The sequence below is a fragment of the Pieris napi genome, chromosome Z (assembly GCF_905475465.1).
Source record: "Pieris napi chromosome Z, ilPieNapi1.2, whole genome shotgun sequence".
Classification (NCBI taxonomy): domain Eukaryota; kingdom Metazoa; phylum Arthropoda; class Insecta; order Lepidoptera; family Pieridae; genus Pieris; species Pieris napi.
Genome location: NC_062259.1, coordinates 4,198,608 through 4,219,443, shown reverse-complemented (window position 1 = coordinate 4,219,443; position 20,836 = coordinate 4,198,608). Strand labels below are relative to the sequence as shown.

At 31.8% G+C, this 20,836-nt stretch overlaps 1 protein-coding gene across 3 annotated transcripts in view; it reads right to left on the bottom strand.

Moving 5' to 3' along the window:
* Positions 1 to 787: 787 nt before the first annotated feature.
* LOC125062689 (protein SCAI) overlaps positions 788 to 20,836 on the bottom strand; it is a 33,849-nt gene continuing 13,800 nt past the window's right edge. For 2 of the 3 annotated variants that reach the window (XM_047668763.1, XM_047668765.1), the window contains exons 2-10: positions 9,146 to 9,785; positions 8,728 to 8,910; positions 6,858 to 7,211; positions 6,444 to 6,679; positions 5,875 to 6,063; positions 5,448 to 5,720; positions 4,875 to 5,045; positions 4,338 to 4,540; positions 788 to 2,853 (exon numbers count right to left, since the gene is read on the bottom strand). In XM_047668763.1, coding sequence (XP_047524719.1) covers positions 2,785 to 2,853; positions 4,338 to 4,540; positions 4,875 to 5,045; positions 5,448 to 5,720; positions 5,875 to 6,063; positions 6,444 to 6,679; positions 6,858 to 7,211; positions 8,728 to 8,910; positions 9,146 to 9,231 — 1,764 coding nt within the window. In that variant the 5' untranslated portion in view covers positions 9,232 to 9,785 and the 3' untranslated portion in view covers positions 788 to 2,784. Of the gene's footprint in view, positions 2,854 to 4,337; positions 4,541 to 4,874; positions 5,046 to 5,447; positions 5,721 to 5,874; positions 6,064 to 6,443; positions 6,680 to 6,857; positions 7,212 to 8,727; positions 8,911 to 9,145; positions 9,786 to 19,410; positions 19,638 to 20,836 lie in introns of those variants that run through there. The other variant, XM_047668764.1, reaches the window with a different exon arrangement.

Sequence of the window (20,836 nt, the reverse complement as noted above, 5' to 3'; positions counted from 1 at the left end):
TATATTTTATTAGTATTCGTAAAATATAGATAAATGTATACAAAGAGTTTGGTTGAGATACGGCTCCGATATTAGAAATCATCCTAAGTAAATGTTATTAATAATAATTTTCTTATTTATATATTGAAATAGATAGTAGGAGTATAACTAATTTAGTAAAACGTTCTATAATAATACACAATTTTATTGATAATTGTTTATATGTATTCAAAATATTTGTTATTATATCATAGTTACGATGTCAAAATAATGGCCGATATTGTTTATTGTTTCTTTGAATGTTTAACTAAGTTCAACGTCGAAAGTTAATGTTTAAGTGTCATACAATCTTTAACTCGTTATAAACCCTCAAGCTAAACAAACTGTTTTGTATTAGTAGCTTGTTGTAGAATAATTATTTGGACAATTGGAGACACTTAAATCAACGACTCTGGGTATAGCTGTAGCTTTAATAATTACAATAACTAATCCATAAAAACGCCATCTGCCTCTTGTTTGTTCTAATCTTTTTCAAAGTATTGTATATATATTGTATGCTTTTAAAACTTTAATTTAACATAATTAAAATAAATTGTAATAATTCAAGAAAACGAAGTGCCGTGATAGTTTGATATTTATTATCAATAATAATGAAAATTTAATTAAAAACGTAGCTTGTGAATGTAAACACAATATTTAAGAAGAAAAATCATCAGTGAAACAATTTCGTTACCAAGAATTCCTTGAGTGTAAGTTGAATTGAGAATTGAATTGTAATTCGGAAGTGGGTTGAAGAAAAAGTCGCCAATTTCGAAAGGAAAAACTGCTATTTATTTAAAATTTTGAACCAGTTTACATTATACACAACACCAACTACTTAAAATTGTAATTATTATATGTAGCAAGTTTAAGCAAGATTAACATTATTAGTTAGAAATTTAACACGTTAATAGTAAATACGTAGAGAGATAATACAATAGAGATGTTGACATGTTAATGTTAGATTAGGTAATGATGCAAATTAGCAGCTCTTACTAAGTTGCAATTCAATCGTTCGCATGAATTATGGCTCACACAAACACACAAAACTACATAGGAATGAAACTTTATAATATTCTTACTAACCTAACGGCTTGCGGACGCAGGGTAAGATAAAGAGTCTAGACTAAGCTGTTATTGTTACACCTGTATGTCAAAACCAAAACTTTTTTACTAACGGGACGCATATGCTTCGACTGTAAATCATACACTTAGTGCCGACATGCCACATTCTTACATAGTATGTTGGGATGAATGTTTCTTTCTTATACCAACGTTGGACCAAAAGTGTTCGTAATGTCACAGTAATGAGTTTATTACTAAAAAATATAGTTGTATCAATATTTTAATGAGTACTTAATAATTTGCTTTTATACATTTTGCAGTGGTCATCAAACAATACAGGCTTTAGCAATAGAATAACTTTGTGTTTGTAACTATTTTACTTATGACATTGAAGATTTCCAAGAATAATTTGATATTGAAATTTAAATAACTTTTTACAAAGCTTGATCTGATTCTGATTAAAGTTATTTGAAGGTTTGGTTTTTAAATATATTTTAATAAACAATATAATTCAAAATTTTTACGTAGAAGTAACGAAGATGGGTCCCAATTTACCAATTAAATGTAATAATAGTGGTTTGAAAAAGTTTTTCTTTCACTAAAGCCTCACTTGACACATCTGCCATCTTGTTGGTATACCCTGTTCAAATTTCGATTTGTAATAAGCAAAGCATGATTTTACTAAATATCCAAAATAAATATAATATCTGTTAGGAATGTAAGATGCTCTGATATAGAATTTATCATAAATATATTTTCTAAACTATAGAGGAAAATATACCCTTTTAATTGCAAGGGCAGATTCCAACGTCCAGTATTATGTTTTGTTGTTACATGTTAAAAAATAGATTTTGTATTCATGTTTATGAGTTAAGAAACGTGTTGTACGCTGTGTTCTTAAAGCTCAAGCTCTGTAACAAATTACTGGTCGGTAGAAACAAGCCCAATATTATTAGTATGTAAATTTGTATGTTATCATATTTTAATACAGATTTGACTTAATTTACGATTGTTTTAGAGTCCAGAAATAGGCCATTGGCTGAATGTGAACGGATCTTGTTAGGTGAAACCGCGACTCTTTTTATATTTGTGTTGTTATTTAGCACATACAAGTTCTAAACACATTGATTCTCCTTTAAATCATACTCGTAGGCTTTCCAACTAAAGCAATAATTTTCCAGGACCACTCGATTTCACTTCATTCATGATATAATGATAACATAGCATTTACTTATCCATATTTAAATGCAAGCTATTATGAGATTTGATGCCTTAACTGCAAGTGCAAGTCTACAAATTAGTAATTAGTGACAATAGGAATTTGTTAATTATACGTTGCAAAGCATTAATTAATATATTGAAATGTATCGTTTAAGCAACACTTAGTTTTTTATACTTTTACTTAGAAACGCTATAATATAATAAAGCCCGATACTGATAGGCATAAAGATAGATATTGACATCAAGATCTTAAATGCGTAATACTAGATAAAGATTTAAAAATCTAAAATTACTACATAGTAAATATATTTATATATATGAATCCTAGCTTTGTATAATAACCCTCAACCGTCTTTAAGACGTAACCGTCAAGATTCACGAAAAGTACTATTTAAACTAAATACTTGTATAAACAGCAAAATTTTTGACGGAGATCTTATCCATAGTAGAGGAAAATTATAATTGAGCACAAATTGGTTCCTAATTCTGATCCCTAGGTTCCCTTGGCCCCGATCCCGGTCCAGAAACATCGGAAAAGTGATTCCTTACCTGAAAAGAAAGCGATAAACACAAATTAAGATTACGAACACTAATTTGCAATCGAAGCATAATTACTTAAATATGATTGAATTTTTATGAAAAACCAGGACCTTATAATTATATTTCTTGTAAAATGTTTATATTTTTTTAATATATTTGTAATTGAAATCTTTTATTTAAATAAATCGGTTAAAAAAGCAGTGATAACACTTAACTAACTCTTCATAAATTAAGTAAGTGAGCATTTTAGTAACATTTTATTAATATGCATTAATTTACCAGCTTTGTCATTATTTGAATTTATCAATTGCCATTTGAGAAAGTGGTGATCGTCGCCTGTTTTTATAATTTTCAAATTTTCTATTAGGTTGGGGAAAAAGTCTTTTCGCATTATACTATGTATGAACTTGTAATAAAATCTCTTTGGCTATACTGTATGTATAGCCAAAGAGATTTTATTACCTGTTTTTGTTAAAATTGAAAGTTGAGATTTTAAAGAAGATAATTCCAAATTTATATTAGGATAATGTGTGATTTTTATTTATTTTTCGTACCGTCAAGATAAGTGAATCTAATGAAGAAATTCGATACCTACATTTTAAAATTTTACTACAAAAAAGGTAAAAATGCAACGCAAGCCGCGAAAAAAATTTGCGATGTTTATGGACCTAGTGCAGTGTCTGTGAGAGTAACACAATTTTGGTTTAAGCTTTTTCAATTTTTTTTTTGACCATCGATTCTGAACTCTACTGCGAAACACTGATGAGTTTAAAGCAAGGAGTTCAGAGAAAGCGGCCTGAATAAATCAACAGAAGGGGTGTGGTTTTTCAACAAGATAACGCTAGACCTCACACATCTTTAGCCACTCAGCAAAAATTAAGAGAGCTTGGCTGGGAGGTGTTAATGCATCCGATGTATAGACCTGACCTTGCACCTTCAGATTTCCACCTGTTTCGGTCTTTTCAAAATTCTTTAGGCAGTGTCAGGTTAACATCACGAGAGGACTGCCAAAACCAATTGTCGCGGTATTTTGATCAGAAGCCCCAAAATTTCTATAGCAATGGGATCATATCCCTACCTACAAGATGGCAAAAAGTTATCGAACAAAATGGTACCTACATACTTTAGTTAAATGTAAATAAACTATATTAAAAAATGTTGTAAATTTTCTTGAAAAATGCGAAGAAACTTTTCCCCAACCTATTATTTAATAATAATTTAATATTTCTATTCTGGTTTAAAAAAAAATTATCGGCTCACTGATTATTACTTAAGTTTTTTACTTATAACATTCTTAGTAATTTAAAACTATAATCACGAATGGTATGAATAGGGGTATACGATCGAGCATTATCCTATAAGTAACATAACGAGAAGATTGACACACATTTAATTCATCTGTGATTCAGACAACTATATCATTCATAAAGGAGCATAACTCACTTATGACCTTGATAAATAAATCTTAGTTCTACAAACAACAGTGTACTTACTCCGAGCTGCTCCGAAATTTTCAAAATAATTGAAACGAGGGAGGAATGTGCCAGCAGCTCTTCGGGCATTGGAGGCGTAGAATGGACGATCTGAGACCGGGAACGGAAGTTTCTATTCATTCGCAGAGAGCATTCACAGAAGAGGTACCGTAGTATTATCGTTCGAAGGAACTCATCACCCATGAAAGCGAAGAAGTTCATATCTGAAATCGTTGTAATACAACTCTTTAACTTGATAGAGTAATATTTATTGACACAAAAAGACGTGTATGTAATATATAATGTATGTATTCTATTTTTATAACTCATTGTTTTATACGTAAACATAAATAACAATTGATATATGAAAATAAAAGTTACGTCTTATGTTATACATCCGAAGATTTAAATCAAAATCGTAGTATAATCGTAGATCTAAAAATATATGCTTATTCTACTCTAGTAATAGCAAAAACCTAAGTCAATTTGCAAAGACTCTGCTCAATTGAGAAAATTATTAATGAAATATGAAACCGTATAATAATGTTAGAATCTTACCGATACGAATTCGGAGTATTAACTGTGCACACTGGAACATAAAATCGAGGACTAAAGTCTCGCAAACGTCCAGTAGACCTTCTTCTATTGTGTAAAGCTCGCACGATGCACAGAATCCCATCAAGGGATTGTTGAGGAACAACGTTAGGATATTACCTTGATGACATCGTTCTAAAACAGGTTGTGCCTTTTCAACTGGTTTTTATCTCTCACTCTTTATTTTTAGCTTCACAAGTTTCGACCGTTTTTTTTTAAGATTGTTACATATTTGCTTAATGTTTATTTATTACTTTACAACAATATAATAAAATAGTAATTTTTAAAGGGACGATGGACGTATTTGTCAAAGCTCCATCGGTCGCCCAAGAAAAGGCCGAACTAGATCACACAGTACGGAGTACCTGTCACATCTACTATTCTACGCAAATGAAAACTTAAACATAACTTGTACAATTGTAACTTTGTTAGTACGTCAAGTACGAACACATAAGAGACTTATGAAACTGGTTCGGTTTAATTAGGCTGAGAAATATGAAAGTTAGATGATTTATGAAGTAATTACTTAATATGTACCTGCTAGATTTGCTGGAAGTTCTTGAGCTGACAATAACATCACAAGTGGCTGATTGAAATGGCGTGGCATATTCTGCATGAGTCCAGAACAATTCGACTCAACTATGATAAACAAAGGTCTTCTAGTAAAAGGGTAAATGTCGCCAGGGTACAACAGATAATGATCCTTTCCCCTGCTCCCTCTATCTTGTGATTGTCCCCTGGATTCTCTTATTGAATCCCGATTTGGATCCAATTTGCCAGATGTAATAAACCCTCCGGCTTCATAGCCAGCTGAAATAAATTACAATTCCTATAATATTGCAGTTGCAATTAAAACGAGAATATTAATTTACTACTCAAGGCAAATTCTAAAGATTTTGAACGTGAGATGAAGTTATTAGTTGCATTTATTGTTTTTGAAATAATGGCACAACTTGAAACTTACTGATGCTGTCAGCGTTACGACTGTGAGAAGGGATATAGCCATCCGCCGAAATGTATAATAAAATCGCTCCGTTTAATGGTAAATCATTGCAACTGCTCGCTAGGTAGACCAGACATTGCAGTGCGGTTGGCTTGAACAACAAGTACTTGTGTGGATTGTCTCGACGAAAGCTATCACCGACCACGTAACCTATACAAGTATTACCATACATTATAATAAAGTCCTTCCCTGAAGTATAAAATTTGACTTTCGCACCGCACCGCTTAAGGACGAAAAACTTCATAATGAAAAATGGAAACATTAAAGATATTTCAGTTTATCTTTAATATTTAGACAAATACAAAGAAATTCGCCAAAGACTGTATTGCTACCGTCAAAATATTATAGCTGTTCGGTTTCATGAATGTAAAGAAATTGTCAGGCCATAAATATTTTGTCGGCACTTTCCATAATGTTATATAATACATGTTTTCTTTCGCAAACAATTGTATTCGCATTAAGCAAGCATTATCAACTGAAAAGAAGAAGGAAAAATACAATCAAACGCAGGTAATGTTAAGTTCTCTGACCTCTTTGCGTAGAATGTGGAGCCGGTGGTGGCCCATGAGGAGGAATATCCTCACTCAGGGCCTGAGGTGCTGGGCCAATTGGTTCTTTTTCCAATATCTGAAGAATTCTATACATATCGATTGTGAGTTCAGAAAATTTTGCCTGTTGTGTACTACTACCAATTATAATTACGTCTTGTAAAGTTAAGTGCATATGGGGTCCTCTGTCTACGTATGGCGTTTGGTCGGGATGGATTCTACAAATATGTACATTTTCATCATTAATTATTTTGACATGTTTCAGCAATCAATCCTGAACTCAATAAAAACTTAGTAATTATAACGTCTAATTAAAGCAATAATGATATAAGTAATTCTAAAAAAAATTAAGGTAGTTCCCTACGAGTCATAATGTACAATTTAAATAATAAATACCTATTAGACATATCGGGTGCCGGCATATCATTGTACATAACCTGAACGGCCGGCTCGGCATCAAGGAAAGCTTTAACTTCATCAACAACTACAGTCCATTCCATTTGGTCTTCAGCGTTATACGTGGTTCCATATTCTATTATTTGATTGTCTAGTTCTCTTATAAGATCATCAACAAGTTTTAATTTATTCAGTAATAACGATACAACAATAAATCGTGCATAATATCGTAGCTTTTTCACCATAAGTTCACACTTATCTTCTTTAACTGCATGTGTGTAGTATCGCCTCGCTCTGATGGCCTGGTAAAACGCGAATGCTTCCCGAAGGTAAGCAGTTTCACTAGTCCTCAGACTGCAACATAAGTAGCTACCATTAGTAGTGTATACTCGTACTATTGATATAACTAAGTTAAAACGCTAGCTTTAAGTTGGTTAAAATCCCAGAAAAAGCCGGGTCGACAAATGCCTATGATACTGGGCTATATATTATTAAAAAACTTACGTGAAGACCTAAATTCTTCTTATTTTGTCTTGCGGTTATTATTATTGTCTAGCTTTTACTCGCATCCATACCCACGTCATAGATATGTGCAGATATTTGCAAATATATTAGTGTTACGAGTAGCCTGAGCAGTGTTGGCCTAGTGGCTTCAGCGTGCGACCTTAGGTCGTAGGTTCGATCCCCGGCTGTGCCCAATGGACTTTCTTTCTATGTGCTCATTTCACATTTGCTCGAACGGTGAAGGAAAACATCGTGAGGAAACCGACATGTCTTAGACCCAAAAAGTCGACGGCGTGGTTCAGGCACTGGAGGCTGGTCACCTACTTGAATATTAGATTTAAAAATGATCATGAAACAGATTCAGAAATCTGAGGCCAAGACCTAAAGAGGTTGTAGCGCCACTGATTTATTTTTAAAAGTAGCCTAGTTTCTCAGACCCGTAAGTTCAGGTTTGATTTGTTACGAAGTATATGATACGACTAGGCTTTTGAAAGCTAATGGAAGAAAAGGATAATGGTTTGGTCAGACAGCGGACGGGGCCGGACGGCGACGCTACGCTGGCGGGACGGCGACGCGGCGTGGATGTCACACTGCGGACGTGATGATCCTGCAAGCGTCGCGTCGGACGACCCGCCACACTCGGCGTGATTTCAGTGTTGCCAGATCAGGGCATTTCCCCCTAGATTTAGAGGTTTCTCAACCGAGTTAGGGGCAGAATAGGGGGATAGAATATTCGAGGGTCTTTTTTAGGGGAAATTTCAAAAACACGCCAAATACAGTTTTTTTACTATTGTATATCACGTTCCTGATATTGGAACTAAATTGAAGTACGAACAGATCGTAAGAATAGGATCCGTGTGGTTAACCATACTAATTGTATGTTCGTTTGAGCTGTCAAAGAACTAAGTGATTTTAATTAAATACAAATTCTAAAATTAAATGAAAACTCAGTAATAACACTACACAAGAATTATATTTTTTTTGTATTTGAAGGCATCAGGCAGGGGATTTCTGGGGGATATATTATTATTATTGATTTATTTATTATTAATTTTGAAAATTTAAACACTTTCGATGAGTTTTCAACTTTATCCATGTCCATTTTTGTAGACGAATACAAAGCTGTCATAAAGCCGGGCGCAACGTGTCGCGTCCCGCTGTCTGTTTGACTACTACAACGAATACCCATGTAACACGCCCCGTCCCGCCGTACTTTTGTTGTAGGACGCGACCATTGGCGTCGACGGCTCTGTGTAATATGTTCCTATATTAATTAGTACAGTATAACTGTTCACGTCCCGTCGGCGCCCCGTGGCCGTCCCGCCCCGTCCGCTGTTTGACTAAACCTAAAAAAGCTAATACTTACTAAAAGTGATAGTACAACTGCCCAATTTTCGATGCGATCTCTCCTATTTGCCATCTCTTTAAACCATATTTGCTATCTAGTACGTCCCTGTGTTGTTGTTGAAATTTCCACAATTTGGTGTAAACATCAAAAGTCCGGCCGAAATATGACTGCCATTGCTTGTGGCCATATTGTGGTAGTTCCCTACAAGTCATAATTTTTTAAGTCGAACTGTATTTGTATAATTACTTCTATCTGTTAATAGACGAATTGTTAATAATTAACTACTTTTTCGAAACAGTTTAAGAAATAGAGATGAGTGAGTTATGAAGTATAGAGAATAAATTTAACTAGACCCACAAAAATTAAGATCAATAAATTAAAACTTTATCAAAACCATGGCGTAAATAAGCAAATTAAAATTAAGTAAGTATCTCACCTTAATCCATTAAAAAGCACTTTCGATTTCTCCAATAAGTGACAAAATTCTATTATAATTTTCCTCTCCCCATCCATGGGATTCATATTTATAATATATTATACCTTATACAACGTCTATTAAAAAGGTGACAAAATAAAATTAATGAGGAATTATTCTTAATTTTTTCGTGATTTACTAGTGGATGGAGTTGGTGTAGCATCCTTTTCTTCATTTGCCAATATATGCAATATTTGCTGGATAGTGTACAAAATTGCTTCCTTCTCAACGTGCTCTCTTTGCAATTTAAGGCATTGATACTCAACTCGTGTTATTAGACGGCACTTTAGAGCTTGTTCAAGATTTTTTAGGTCGTTGTTATTTAATACAAAATAACATGGTTCACCGCACCTTTGTCGACGGTCTTCTAAAGCGCGTCGTCTCTTCAACACAATTTCTGGCTGGTTTTGGATGGGCGGGTTACTTTGACTAGCGCTGGCTGTTGTAGAGCCCAAAGAGCTAACTTTGATTGATATATCCGTGATGCTTTCTGGTGAAACGTCCAGAAAGTTTTCCGATTCTATTGATTGCGATGTCGATGCTGTCTGTGTGGATTTGTCGATCTTCTTTATTTCTTTCTTGTCATCGTTGTGGGTTGTTTCTGTTAATATTGGTTTGAGATTAGACCTAGGAATATTAGTCAGACAACAAAGCCAGGGCAGGCTGCTAGTACTCAGTAAAACGCACCATGCCTGACTTGGCAAGGCTGGACATATTTTATTAAATATTTTGAGAATAAATATAGGCTTTGTAACGTTGGGATAATTGATGTGCATTTAAAATTGTGAATTCAGTCTAGAAGTTTTGAGTTTATTCAAATTCTATCTATCTCCTTACTATATTTATAATATTAGTATAGAATGACAGTGAGCAGTGTTGGCCAAGTGGCTTCATCGTGCGACTCTCATCCCTGAGGTCGTAGGTTGTCGATCCCCGGCTGGGCACCAATGGACTTTCTTTCTATGTGCGCATTTAACATTCGCTCGAACAGTGAAGGAAAACAACGTGAGGAAACCGGCTTGCCTTAGATCTAAATAAGTCGATGGAGTGTGTCAGGCACAGAAGGCTGATCACCTACTTGCCTATTAGATCGACAAATGTTCATGAAACAAATACAAAAATCTGAAGCCCAGACTTAAAAAGGTTGTAGCGCCACTGATTCATTCAGTATAAAATGACAATTTTGATTAGTATCTCGTACCGTAAATATAAGTTGTAGAAATAACGTTCAATACGGTTAGACCATATTTATTGTATTTAGAAGTTAAGTACTAGTCAATTTTAAATTTCTAAACGCCAATTATCGCGTACAAACTAATAAATAAACTAAAAAAAATAGTAAAGAAAACTAAAATATTGTAGCCCCAAAGCTGGCACTTTCCTGGCTCAACGAATAAGTATCGCAATACAGTGAGGAAATGCTGCCAGCGTTAAAGGTAGTGTACCTTTAACGCCACAGGGACCAAACTTTTTATATTTGTTTTGATTTTCATTTTAATTATTTCTATTACTTTGTAGGTTAAGAAAATTGTAAATACTGTATACTTGATTGTAAATATACCTATATTATATTGGAAGGGGGTATTGAACCACTGCTTAGCATTTCTCTGGCCTATAACTAATATTGATATGATAACGATCTAATTATTATTACATAACTTTTAAGAATTATAAGGATTCTGGTTTTTAATGTAAGAAAAAAAAATATGTAAAGGATTTTTGTGTATTACTAACTTAATTGGAATGGTCTTATTATTCAGTATTGACCTGTATTTCTAGTACTCAAACATAATATTAACGCATTATATCAGATCCTACATAACTTTCTGCTTGCACATAGTATTGTCTTTTATTGACATAACCTTTACACATTTAAAGAAAAACTTTTTAACCGGATTAAAGTTATGTAACAACAACTGTCTGCCCTTTTTAGACATTTTAATTATACGCAAAGCAGATGGCACACTAGGTCACACAATACACAGAAAGGCAACCCACACAGATTGGTACCTCAATGGTTACCACCACCACCCTTCACAACTGCTTTCCGTCGGTAAATGTTTGTTTCAGAGAGCCCAACGGTTTTGTGATGCTGCCCATCTCGAGGAGGAACTACACCATGTCTAACAGGTGCTACACCCAAACAAGCTGCGCATCCCCCAGCTGCATCACAAAAACAAAAACAAGACACAAACAGTTCCCCGCCAGCCAGCCTATCTGCCATATGTAAAGGGAGTTACAGATAGAATTAGCCGGATCCTAAAACGAGCTTCTATTCATACAATTTTCAAGCCGCACAAGAAGATTCAGCAATTCCTAAGACCAATCAAAAGTAACACCCCGTTGCAAGATGCAGGTATATACAAACTGGATTGCGACTGTGGCCTGTCTTACATAGGGTAAACTAAACCCAATATGTCCAGCAGACTCAAAGAACACATTGCGGACATAAGACATAGACACACAAAATCAGCAGTCTGTGAACACATACTACATAGGCCTAATCACTACATACGGTTTGACCAACCGAAAGTACTTGCGAAAGAAAAAAGATTCTTCCCAAGATTGGTATGCGAAGCCATTGAAATCAAAAAACACCCCACCCCAATTTCAATAGAGAAGACGGCCTAAAATTGTCAAAGACCTGGGATCCAATAATATCCAAATTGAAATCTCAAGATAAACAATCCGCGAAAATAGAGGACATCGTGTGCCATTTCTGCCAAAACCCTCCATCTTTTAGTCGATACCAACTCCGGGGAAATAAATACAGGTAATGCAACTTTTTCTACAGCTGTGATACTTTTTGACATCCAACACCTTTTGTCTTCAGTCACCATGACCACGCACGCTGTAAAGCACGCGAAACGTCGGTTAAATTTAAAATTATGTCAAATAATTGTAAATTTATAATAATACATAACTTTCATCCGGTTAAAAAGTTTTTTCTTTAAACTTTCTGCTTTTTATAAAACTGATAGTGATAAAATAAATTGAACTTAAAAAAATATCTTAAGTTCAAATTAATATTCAAATGGTGAATCCCAGATACAAATGAACCTCTGCTCTGCGTTATTTTTTATTCTTAAATAGAAACTACATTAAACCATTTATAAAACGCTATGTAAAACTGATGTTATTTTTCAAAAACATTATTTTAATAATTCGAAATGCGATTTATGCAAAAAACTTCTTTATATAATCTCATTCGGTAATATTCTAATTATGACATGAAATACAAACTTTAATTGGCATATTTTATTTACATACTTCTTTAAGAAAATTAAATTAAAGCATTATTCTCCTAATAAAACAATGGGTGCTTTAAAACAATTTTTAAAGTACAATGTGTTCCGACCAAGGAGGTTTCAATTCAATTCAAGTACACATTATATTACGTGGTGAGCGCGCTGCGCGCGCAACGCGCTGCTTCCGAGCTAATAGACCAATAACAGACTTTTACCATTTTGGCGCTATTTAGTACATATTTACAAAATCAATATAACAGAATTTAAGTAAACATAAGTGTTACAAAAAAAATATAAAAAAATACAATTAAAATATATACAAGACAAAATTAGCATACAATAAAGTTAGCAGAAATTGTTGGTAAAGCAGAAAAAAAAATCATCAGCAAAACAGCGAATTAGGTTCGAGTAATTAATAAAACAGGCTCGAGTTTGTTCGAATACTTATATACTTATTATGGTTGGTATGTTGTATTTGTCTCCGTTCGTATAGCAGAACTATTTATGAAATGGAATGGAAATTAGACAAAAAAAAGTGTGTGCGTGTAACTTTAACGCGAGATTGAAGTAAAACTTCTTTGGCGTTGACGGCATATATCAATGAAATGATTAACTAATAACTTAAATAATAAATATCATATTATAAATTGAATTATATTTATTATTCATGTGCTTTACAAAGATTATTCAAATACGAAGGTAAGATCAGCACATGTCAATATAACCTTGTTATTGAATATTATAGAATGTCGCAATCGTCAGAAAATTTATTATTAATTTACTTATTTTAAAAGTAATAAATCAATAAGTTTATTTAGAGATTTTCAAAAAACTTTGCAATTTAAAACTTTTTTTTTAAAACTGGTGAATTTTTTTTATTCACTTTTCTATTCTCTTATAGAACTTAGTTATTTTTATATAAAATAGACCCGATTTTTAAGATAATAATTTGGTATTAATTTACTTCTTCCAAAATTTTAAAATACGAAATTAGGCGAAAAAACTGGCCTACTACTATGTATAACAAAAGAAAAGCAAGCTAGGATGGAAACCTTCCCTCTTTAGTGGAATTTTAATTTGGTTACATGTTACTAGTATGGATTTTCATTTTAAATAAAAATATACTAATATGTAATAACATAATTACAAGAATCAGTATTAAATAAAACGAATGAATGCTATCCTAAACCTGACTTAAATCAGTTCAAATTATGCACCACTAGATGGCGCTGACGGACTTATAAAACGCGCTATCGTATTATTTTAAAAAGCGGAAACTACGTTTAAGCGTTACTAGTCTAGTCGCGCCTAAAGAAGTTTTACTTCAAAAAAATATTTACAATTGATTAGATTTTAGTAGTAAGCAGGGCCTGATTAACCCTTAGGCTAATAAGGCTGCAGGCTAGGGCGCGCTGAAATCGTGTCTTCGCTAGCATCATCACCTGCATATTTCAACTAGATCGAGACGAAACACTAAATAAACGGTGAACTACAAGCAGATGGCAAAATTTTAGTATCTAAATTAGATGAAGAATCGGCGGCACTCAAATATCTGTCTCGAAAAATTTAAAGTAGACCAAATTTGTGACATTCTGCATAAAAAATCGATTTTTTATTAATCGATTATTTTTTTAGCATGAAAAATCGATTAATAAATAATAGATTTTTCTTAAAAAAATAATCGATTTTTTCCAAATTTTTGAATTAATTACAAAATAAACACCCTAAATATTTTATTTTTCATGGGTTTTTTCATTCAAAATAACCAATAGAAATTATAAACACAAATTAACGTTTAAGAATAATCAAAATCGAAATTAACTTAATCTCGTTTTGATAGGTTTTAGGTGAAATTTGATAAATGCTGAGTATGCCTTTTCAGTAGCATATTGCAGTATTTTTGTTGTCTTTTTAATTGTATGTAATCTTGTGCTGCTGAATAAATTTATTTTACTTTTAAATTATAGTGTTCCATTCAAACTTGAGTTTTTGTAAAATTAACTGGTTTTATCATCCTTTCGATGTTTTACAAAAAAACATCAATGCATCGAGTATATCAATACATCTTCAAAGAATCGAATTCAATGTATCGCATTGTAAACATCGATGTATATCGAATATCCCTAATAGTTCGAGGTCGGGTTATAAAGGACCAGACATAATGTCGGGAGGTGGCAGATGAAAAATCGAATATGATTGAATTTTCAATTATAAAAATAATCGATTATTATTAATCGATTATTTTAAATATAAAAATCGCGTAAAAAAACCGATTTTTACTTTTCATCGATTATTTTTTCACATCCCTAGACCAAAATAGAAGCAAAAGCAGTTTTAGAAAAAAATAAAAATCTAGAAATTCCAATAACGTTGTGCCTTTGAAACTCTGTGCTCGTAAAGTTTCAAATAGTTAGAACACAGCTACAAGCAAGTTCTGTTAATTTTTCTTACGTTGTTACTCTTTATGAAATATTACATGTTTATCTTGATACGTTGCGTGACGAAAAAGAGTTAAGAGACATACAAAAAAGATGTAAGAAGAGAAAGAAATCAAAATTGATTTGAGTTAAATGGGAGGCGATCTTTCATCGTTGATAATTATTGTGCAGGTATTGATTGTCTTAAAGTGGACTTAAAAACCGGCAAACTATTTATAATACAGTAGACACGGCGTTTGGTTTCTTATGGAAACTTCATGAAATAGACGACAGTGAATTTATTAGAAGCAAAGCTAAGGACTTAAAACAACTGTATGCCTCTGATTTAGGAGAAACATTTGCAGAAGAATGCGTCCATTAGGCGCAGTTATTAAAATCTGACACTGAGGCCGAGAATTCTGTTTCTGCCAGAACCCCAAAGGGTTTGTTGGAGTTAATAAAAAGTTTTAATATGTCATGCATGTTCCCGAATGTGGAGATAATATTAGGATTTTTTTGACAATGAGTGTTACAAACTGCAGCGGCGAAATGTCTTTTTAAGCTCTTTAAAAATTAAAAAAGTACTTGCGCTCCAAACTCCGCCAGCAAAAACTTGCAGCGCTCTCGCTTATGTACATAGAAAATGATTTTTTACAAACTATGAAATTTTAAAACATTGTGGAAAAAATTGCAAACGCTAAAGCAAGAATTAATAAATAGGTACTTAATTACTGTAATTTTCATATAAATCATTAAGCAGTTGAAAAAATGCTTCACTTGTATGATTCCTCACGTCTTTTATAAAGATAACTACAGAAGTGTGAAGTCGATGTAACATCACACACTAGATGACCACGTCCAAGGTTAATAGTAGCAACAACTGAGTTGTCCATAAAAACTAAGCCAATAGAAGTAATGCGGCCAAATACGACATGGATTTAGTTTTCTAGTTGGTAGCCTGCAGTCACTTGTCAAGATTTTGGTCGTATATTGCGTGAGGTGCTTTGCCTTTGTGTTCGGTCAGCTACAAAATCGTTTTTAATGGCTAATTACTAGCTAAGTAATGGTCATCTCTCGTGATGTTGTCTTTAAGAGAACACCAGAACTTGTAAAATCAGGAGTGTCTATCAACCACAAGTTGCGGCATTAGAAAACTTATTCAATTAAATAAACGACTCTCCGTCAATTGTGTGGAACGATACACTTCCGAGCAATTTCAAAAGCCGCCAGTTGAAACAAGATTTACTACGACCGATTTGTGTCTTCGGTATCTTTGTTTACTAAACTTTTCATTTATTATTATTCAATCTTTAAGACCGGTCGCCGTAAACCGTATTTAGACGATTCATTTCTTTCATTATGAAGCTGATTGAATAGAAAATTAAGTTATTTAAATTTGGAAACTCTTATGAGAAAAGGATGTGTCAGATTGTATAATCTGAATTTACATATATGCAATTGGGTTTTTGAAAAAAATATTTTTTTGTGATAAAGCGAAAGATATATAAGTTTTAATACAAAACTATTTTTTTATTTTTTTTCGCAATAATACAAAAGTAATATTTCAAAATAAAAATTAATTTTTGAATCCAGTACCTACCGAAAGCACGCCGGACAAACCCGAGTGCGTGACGTCATAATGTTAGTTTTCACTCATTGCAGTTGATAGAAAAATAATAAATACAGTGTTTTGATCTATTTAATTTTGTTAATTAATATTAATATTTAATATATTAATTAATATACTATATATATATATATATATATATTTATATAGTATAGTATATATATATATATATATATATATATATATATATATATATATATATATATATAGTATAGTATATATATATATATATATATATATATATATATATATATATATATATATACTATACTATATATATATATATATATATATATATATATATTTTAATAGCCGTAAGTGCTGTACTGTTATTAAATAGCTTTAACATTATGACGTCACAACATGGTGATCATTCATGGCGTGTTTATAGTCACGTGAATTTTATTGTAATTCCCAAAAAATTTTAATTGTTTATATTTAATTGAAAAAAATTGTTTTTAAAGTTTTTTGCATTAAACATCAAAATTATTAACACTAAATTTTTAAAATACATTAAAAAAATTGTTTTTTTTTTTCAAAAACCCAATTACAGTCATGTTGAATTGTTATATAAATTTTTATTTAAACAAAATTTCATTGTGATATACCAATATTATGTCTATGGCCCGTCTACATAATTAAAAACGCTAATTTAATCTTAAAATGAATCCAGTGGCGCAATACTCAATTATTATGATGCCTCAGATTTTATTCATCGTCGCTAAATTTATTTGCAATGTTTGAAATAAAATCAGTTTAAAAAGTTGCGATTAGTTTGATATTTTAAACATTCATTCATCTATTGTATTTCAGCTTACTTACTAACGATAACGTAGAACTTCGCGCATCAATTCAACAGGTGCTATAAACTTCTTGTTAGCAAAAACGCTACTGTTCTCCTTAACAACGTAACTAATTTTTATTTAAACAAAATTTCATTGTGATATACCAATATGTCTATGGCTCGTCTACATAATTAAAAACGCTAATTTAATCTTAAAATGAATCCAGTGGCGCAATTCTCAATTATGATTCCTCAGATTTTATTCATCGTCGCTAAATTTATTTTATTTACAAGTAATATTGTAGGAGTATATTTGTTTTATATTTTCATGTCTATTCACCGTAACAGCATTTTAAAGTGAAAATTTTAATTAACAATTATAACAGCAGAAGCATAGGGCGTGAAAAATATAATGAAGTCACTTTCGTGTTCAATCGTGAATAAAATGTAATATGTATTGGCATATTAATTAGCATTATTCATAATTGGGACTGTTAACAGTTGTCACGTTCAATTAATCAATTGTGACATTAATCTTTCTGTTCGAAAAAAACAGTACATGAGACTTACATTCCTTTTTTTTAATTAAATGTAATATTGACGAGAATAGATAATACAAAAATCTGCTGTAATAAATATTTGAGAGATGTATAGTCTAGTACTAGTCTAGTCGACAAGTTGAAAATGGTACAAAATAGAGATACTGCTCTTAAAATTATGTGCGATAGCTCATTGGATCCGGAATGACGTCTAGAAAAATGTGCCAAAAGCGTGTATTAGCACATAAAAAATTGCAAAAGTTATAAACAATTAATGATGAAAAAAAATGGCATTTCGTTTTTTACCAATATTTAATAAACTATTAATATTTAAGAAATTTCAAAAAAAGGTTCTGAAAGGGGAGGAAATTTCCAATAAAACCTTCTAACTCCCGGAACTCTATCTCCATTATTTATTAATTTAATTTAATTTAACGCTGAAAATAGGTCTGCGCGTGACATTTTTAGGATGCGCGCGTAGCGTCAAAAGCGAGTACGGCACATTAATTAATTTATTTAAGGAATTGAATTTTTTTTTTTAATTTGAAAAAAATATGGTGTATTCTGAACACTATAATTAATTTATTCCCGTTGGAAATTTTACTTAAAGTTAATTTTTCAACAAGTTAAACAATTGTTAAGTAACGAAATTTTCTCGAATCTTTCTTAATTGTAAGTGAAAAAAAATGTTTAAATAATGGTCATAAAAAAATTTCGCTTCGTAGAGCCTTTCTTACATACATACTTAACAAGATCGTGCCATAAAAGTTAAAAACATATTTATACTTTGTTTATAACAATTTTTTTACTTAACAATTGTGTTTGAAATTTCTTAAATGTTAATAGTTTATTAAATATTGGCAAAAAACGAAATGCCATTTTTTTTTCATCTTTAATTGTTTATAAATTTTGCAATTTTTTATGTGCTAATACACGCTTTTGGCACATTTTTCTAGACGTCATTCCGGGTCCAATGAGCTATCGCACATAATATTTTAAGAGCAGTATCTCTATTTTGTACCATTTTCAACTTGTCGACTAGACTATTAATAGTGGTGGATGGTGGTGACCAGTAGTGGGTTAGAAAATAATATGGCTTATATTATTTATGAATTAGAGGAAAAAGTCACGAACGAAGAAGGTGATTTCGCAATAGCAATGTTGTAGTTGTTAATATGCAAATGCTCTCGAATACTTAATTAAACGATTTACGCCCTCAGCAAATATCTTATATCGAGGTTGCACGATGTGCTAGAGATGGTTTCCCCATAAAAAGATGTATATATGAATTCCGCTATAGTAATGTAAAAGGCTGAGATGCAATGTTTGAAATAAAATCAGTTTAAAAAGTTGCGATTAGTTTGATATTTTAAACATTCATTCATCTATTGTATTTCAGTTACTTAATAAAGATAACGTAGCACTTCGCGCATCAATTCAACAGGTGCTATAAACTTCTTGTTAGCAAAAACGCTATTGTTCTCCTTAACAACGTAACTATTATACAAACATATACTAATATTACGTAGATAATTTGCAAAAATAATCTTGTCTTTCATTTAAAATTTAATACTGCCAAAGTAATCGCACTTTTATTTTAAAAAAACATACCTTTGTCCATTTTGCTCGGTCTGGATGTAAAACTTCGCGAAATTATACTAATTCAACTTCGTAAATTGCTCTGCGTTAAACACTCTAAAGCGAAGGACTTGGAATCTCAATAATTTAAACTTTCACTTATTTAAACTTATATTTGATTTAAATTACGCGTGATTGAGTCGCGGCGTATGTCGTTGGGAACCGTCGGCTGCTCTTCGCTAGCTCGTATTGCCCTTGGTAAATCGGGAGGGATAGTGAGCCATATTTTCAGAATTAAAGGTGGCTTTCCTAGGAGGGGGGAAATAGTGCGGGGTACTTCAAAGGTGCACCAATAAACGCTGCAGTAAGCCACGCCTCTATGCAGCGGGATTATCTGATTGGTTGAAAATTTTCAAGACTAAGCTCACCAAATTGAATTGATTTCACTTAAATTTATGCACGTCAATTTTTTTGTGAACATTTTTGATACGTAAGGCGATTATTTTTCGGACTGAAAATTGCTAACATTTAAATTAATTACATGAAAATGTTACTCTGTTTATTTTACAGTTATTGAATCTTAATAACTTAAATTACAAGTTTTGGAAGATATTAATTAATCGTGCTTATGTTTAAATTGGTATTTAATAATAAAGTGATTATTTATTAAAGTGATTATAATATGTTATTACATATATGATTTTTACTTATGTAATCGATAGAAGGCTAAAAATAATCTACCAAACTAATGTAATAAAGGATAACTTCATTTAAAATCCTTTTTCAATAAAGGAATTGAGTTCATACTAAAAATCCTTATGGAAATAATTAGTTCGTTCAAGAGTCAGAATGTTGTTGCTACTGAAACATAGATTACGCCACCAACGCTTATACGCGCGTATAAATTTAAATGACAATTTTCCACGTTCAGCTGTTATTATTAATATATATTGGCTGGATTGGAGCAATGGTTGCAATACATACATAACTCTTCAATTGTTTTTGGATAATTGCGTAATATTATTATTAAATTTAATTAAATAATATTATTTTCATTTAACCATTAAATATATTTATTTGATTAAATTTATGTATTTATTATGCCATTTATACAAATTTCATAAAACTGTGGCTAATTACATGATTATCCGTTCGCGAATTTATCTTAAAAGATTTTGCCTTCACGTTATTATATATGTTTTTATTTAAAAGTATTAATTTTTATATTAACAAATTTATATGTCATTTAATTTACAAATAAAAAAAAAATCATATATTCTAGGTCCAGGTAAAGACTGTGCATTTTGATTTAAAAACGGATCCACATGCATCTATTTTACTTAATATTTCGTGTCACTCAACATGCAGCCGAGCGCTTCATCAATTAAGCCACGAAATGGATAGCCATATATTTCTACATACATATTGATTTTTTTTTCTGCCAGATCCCACTATTCGT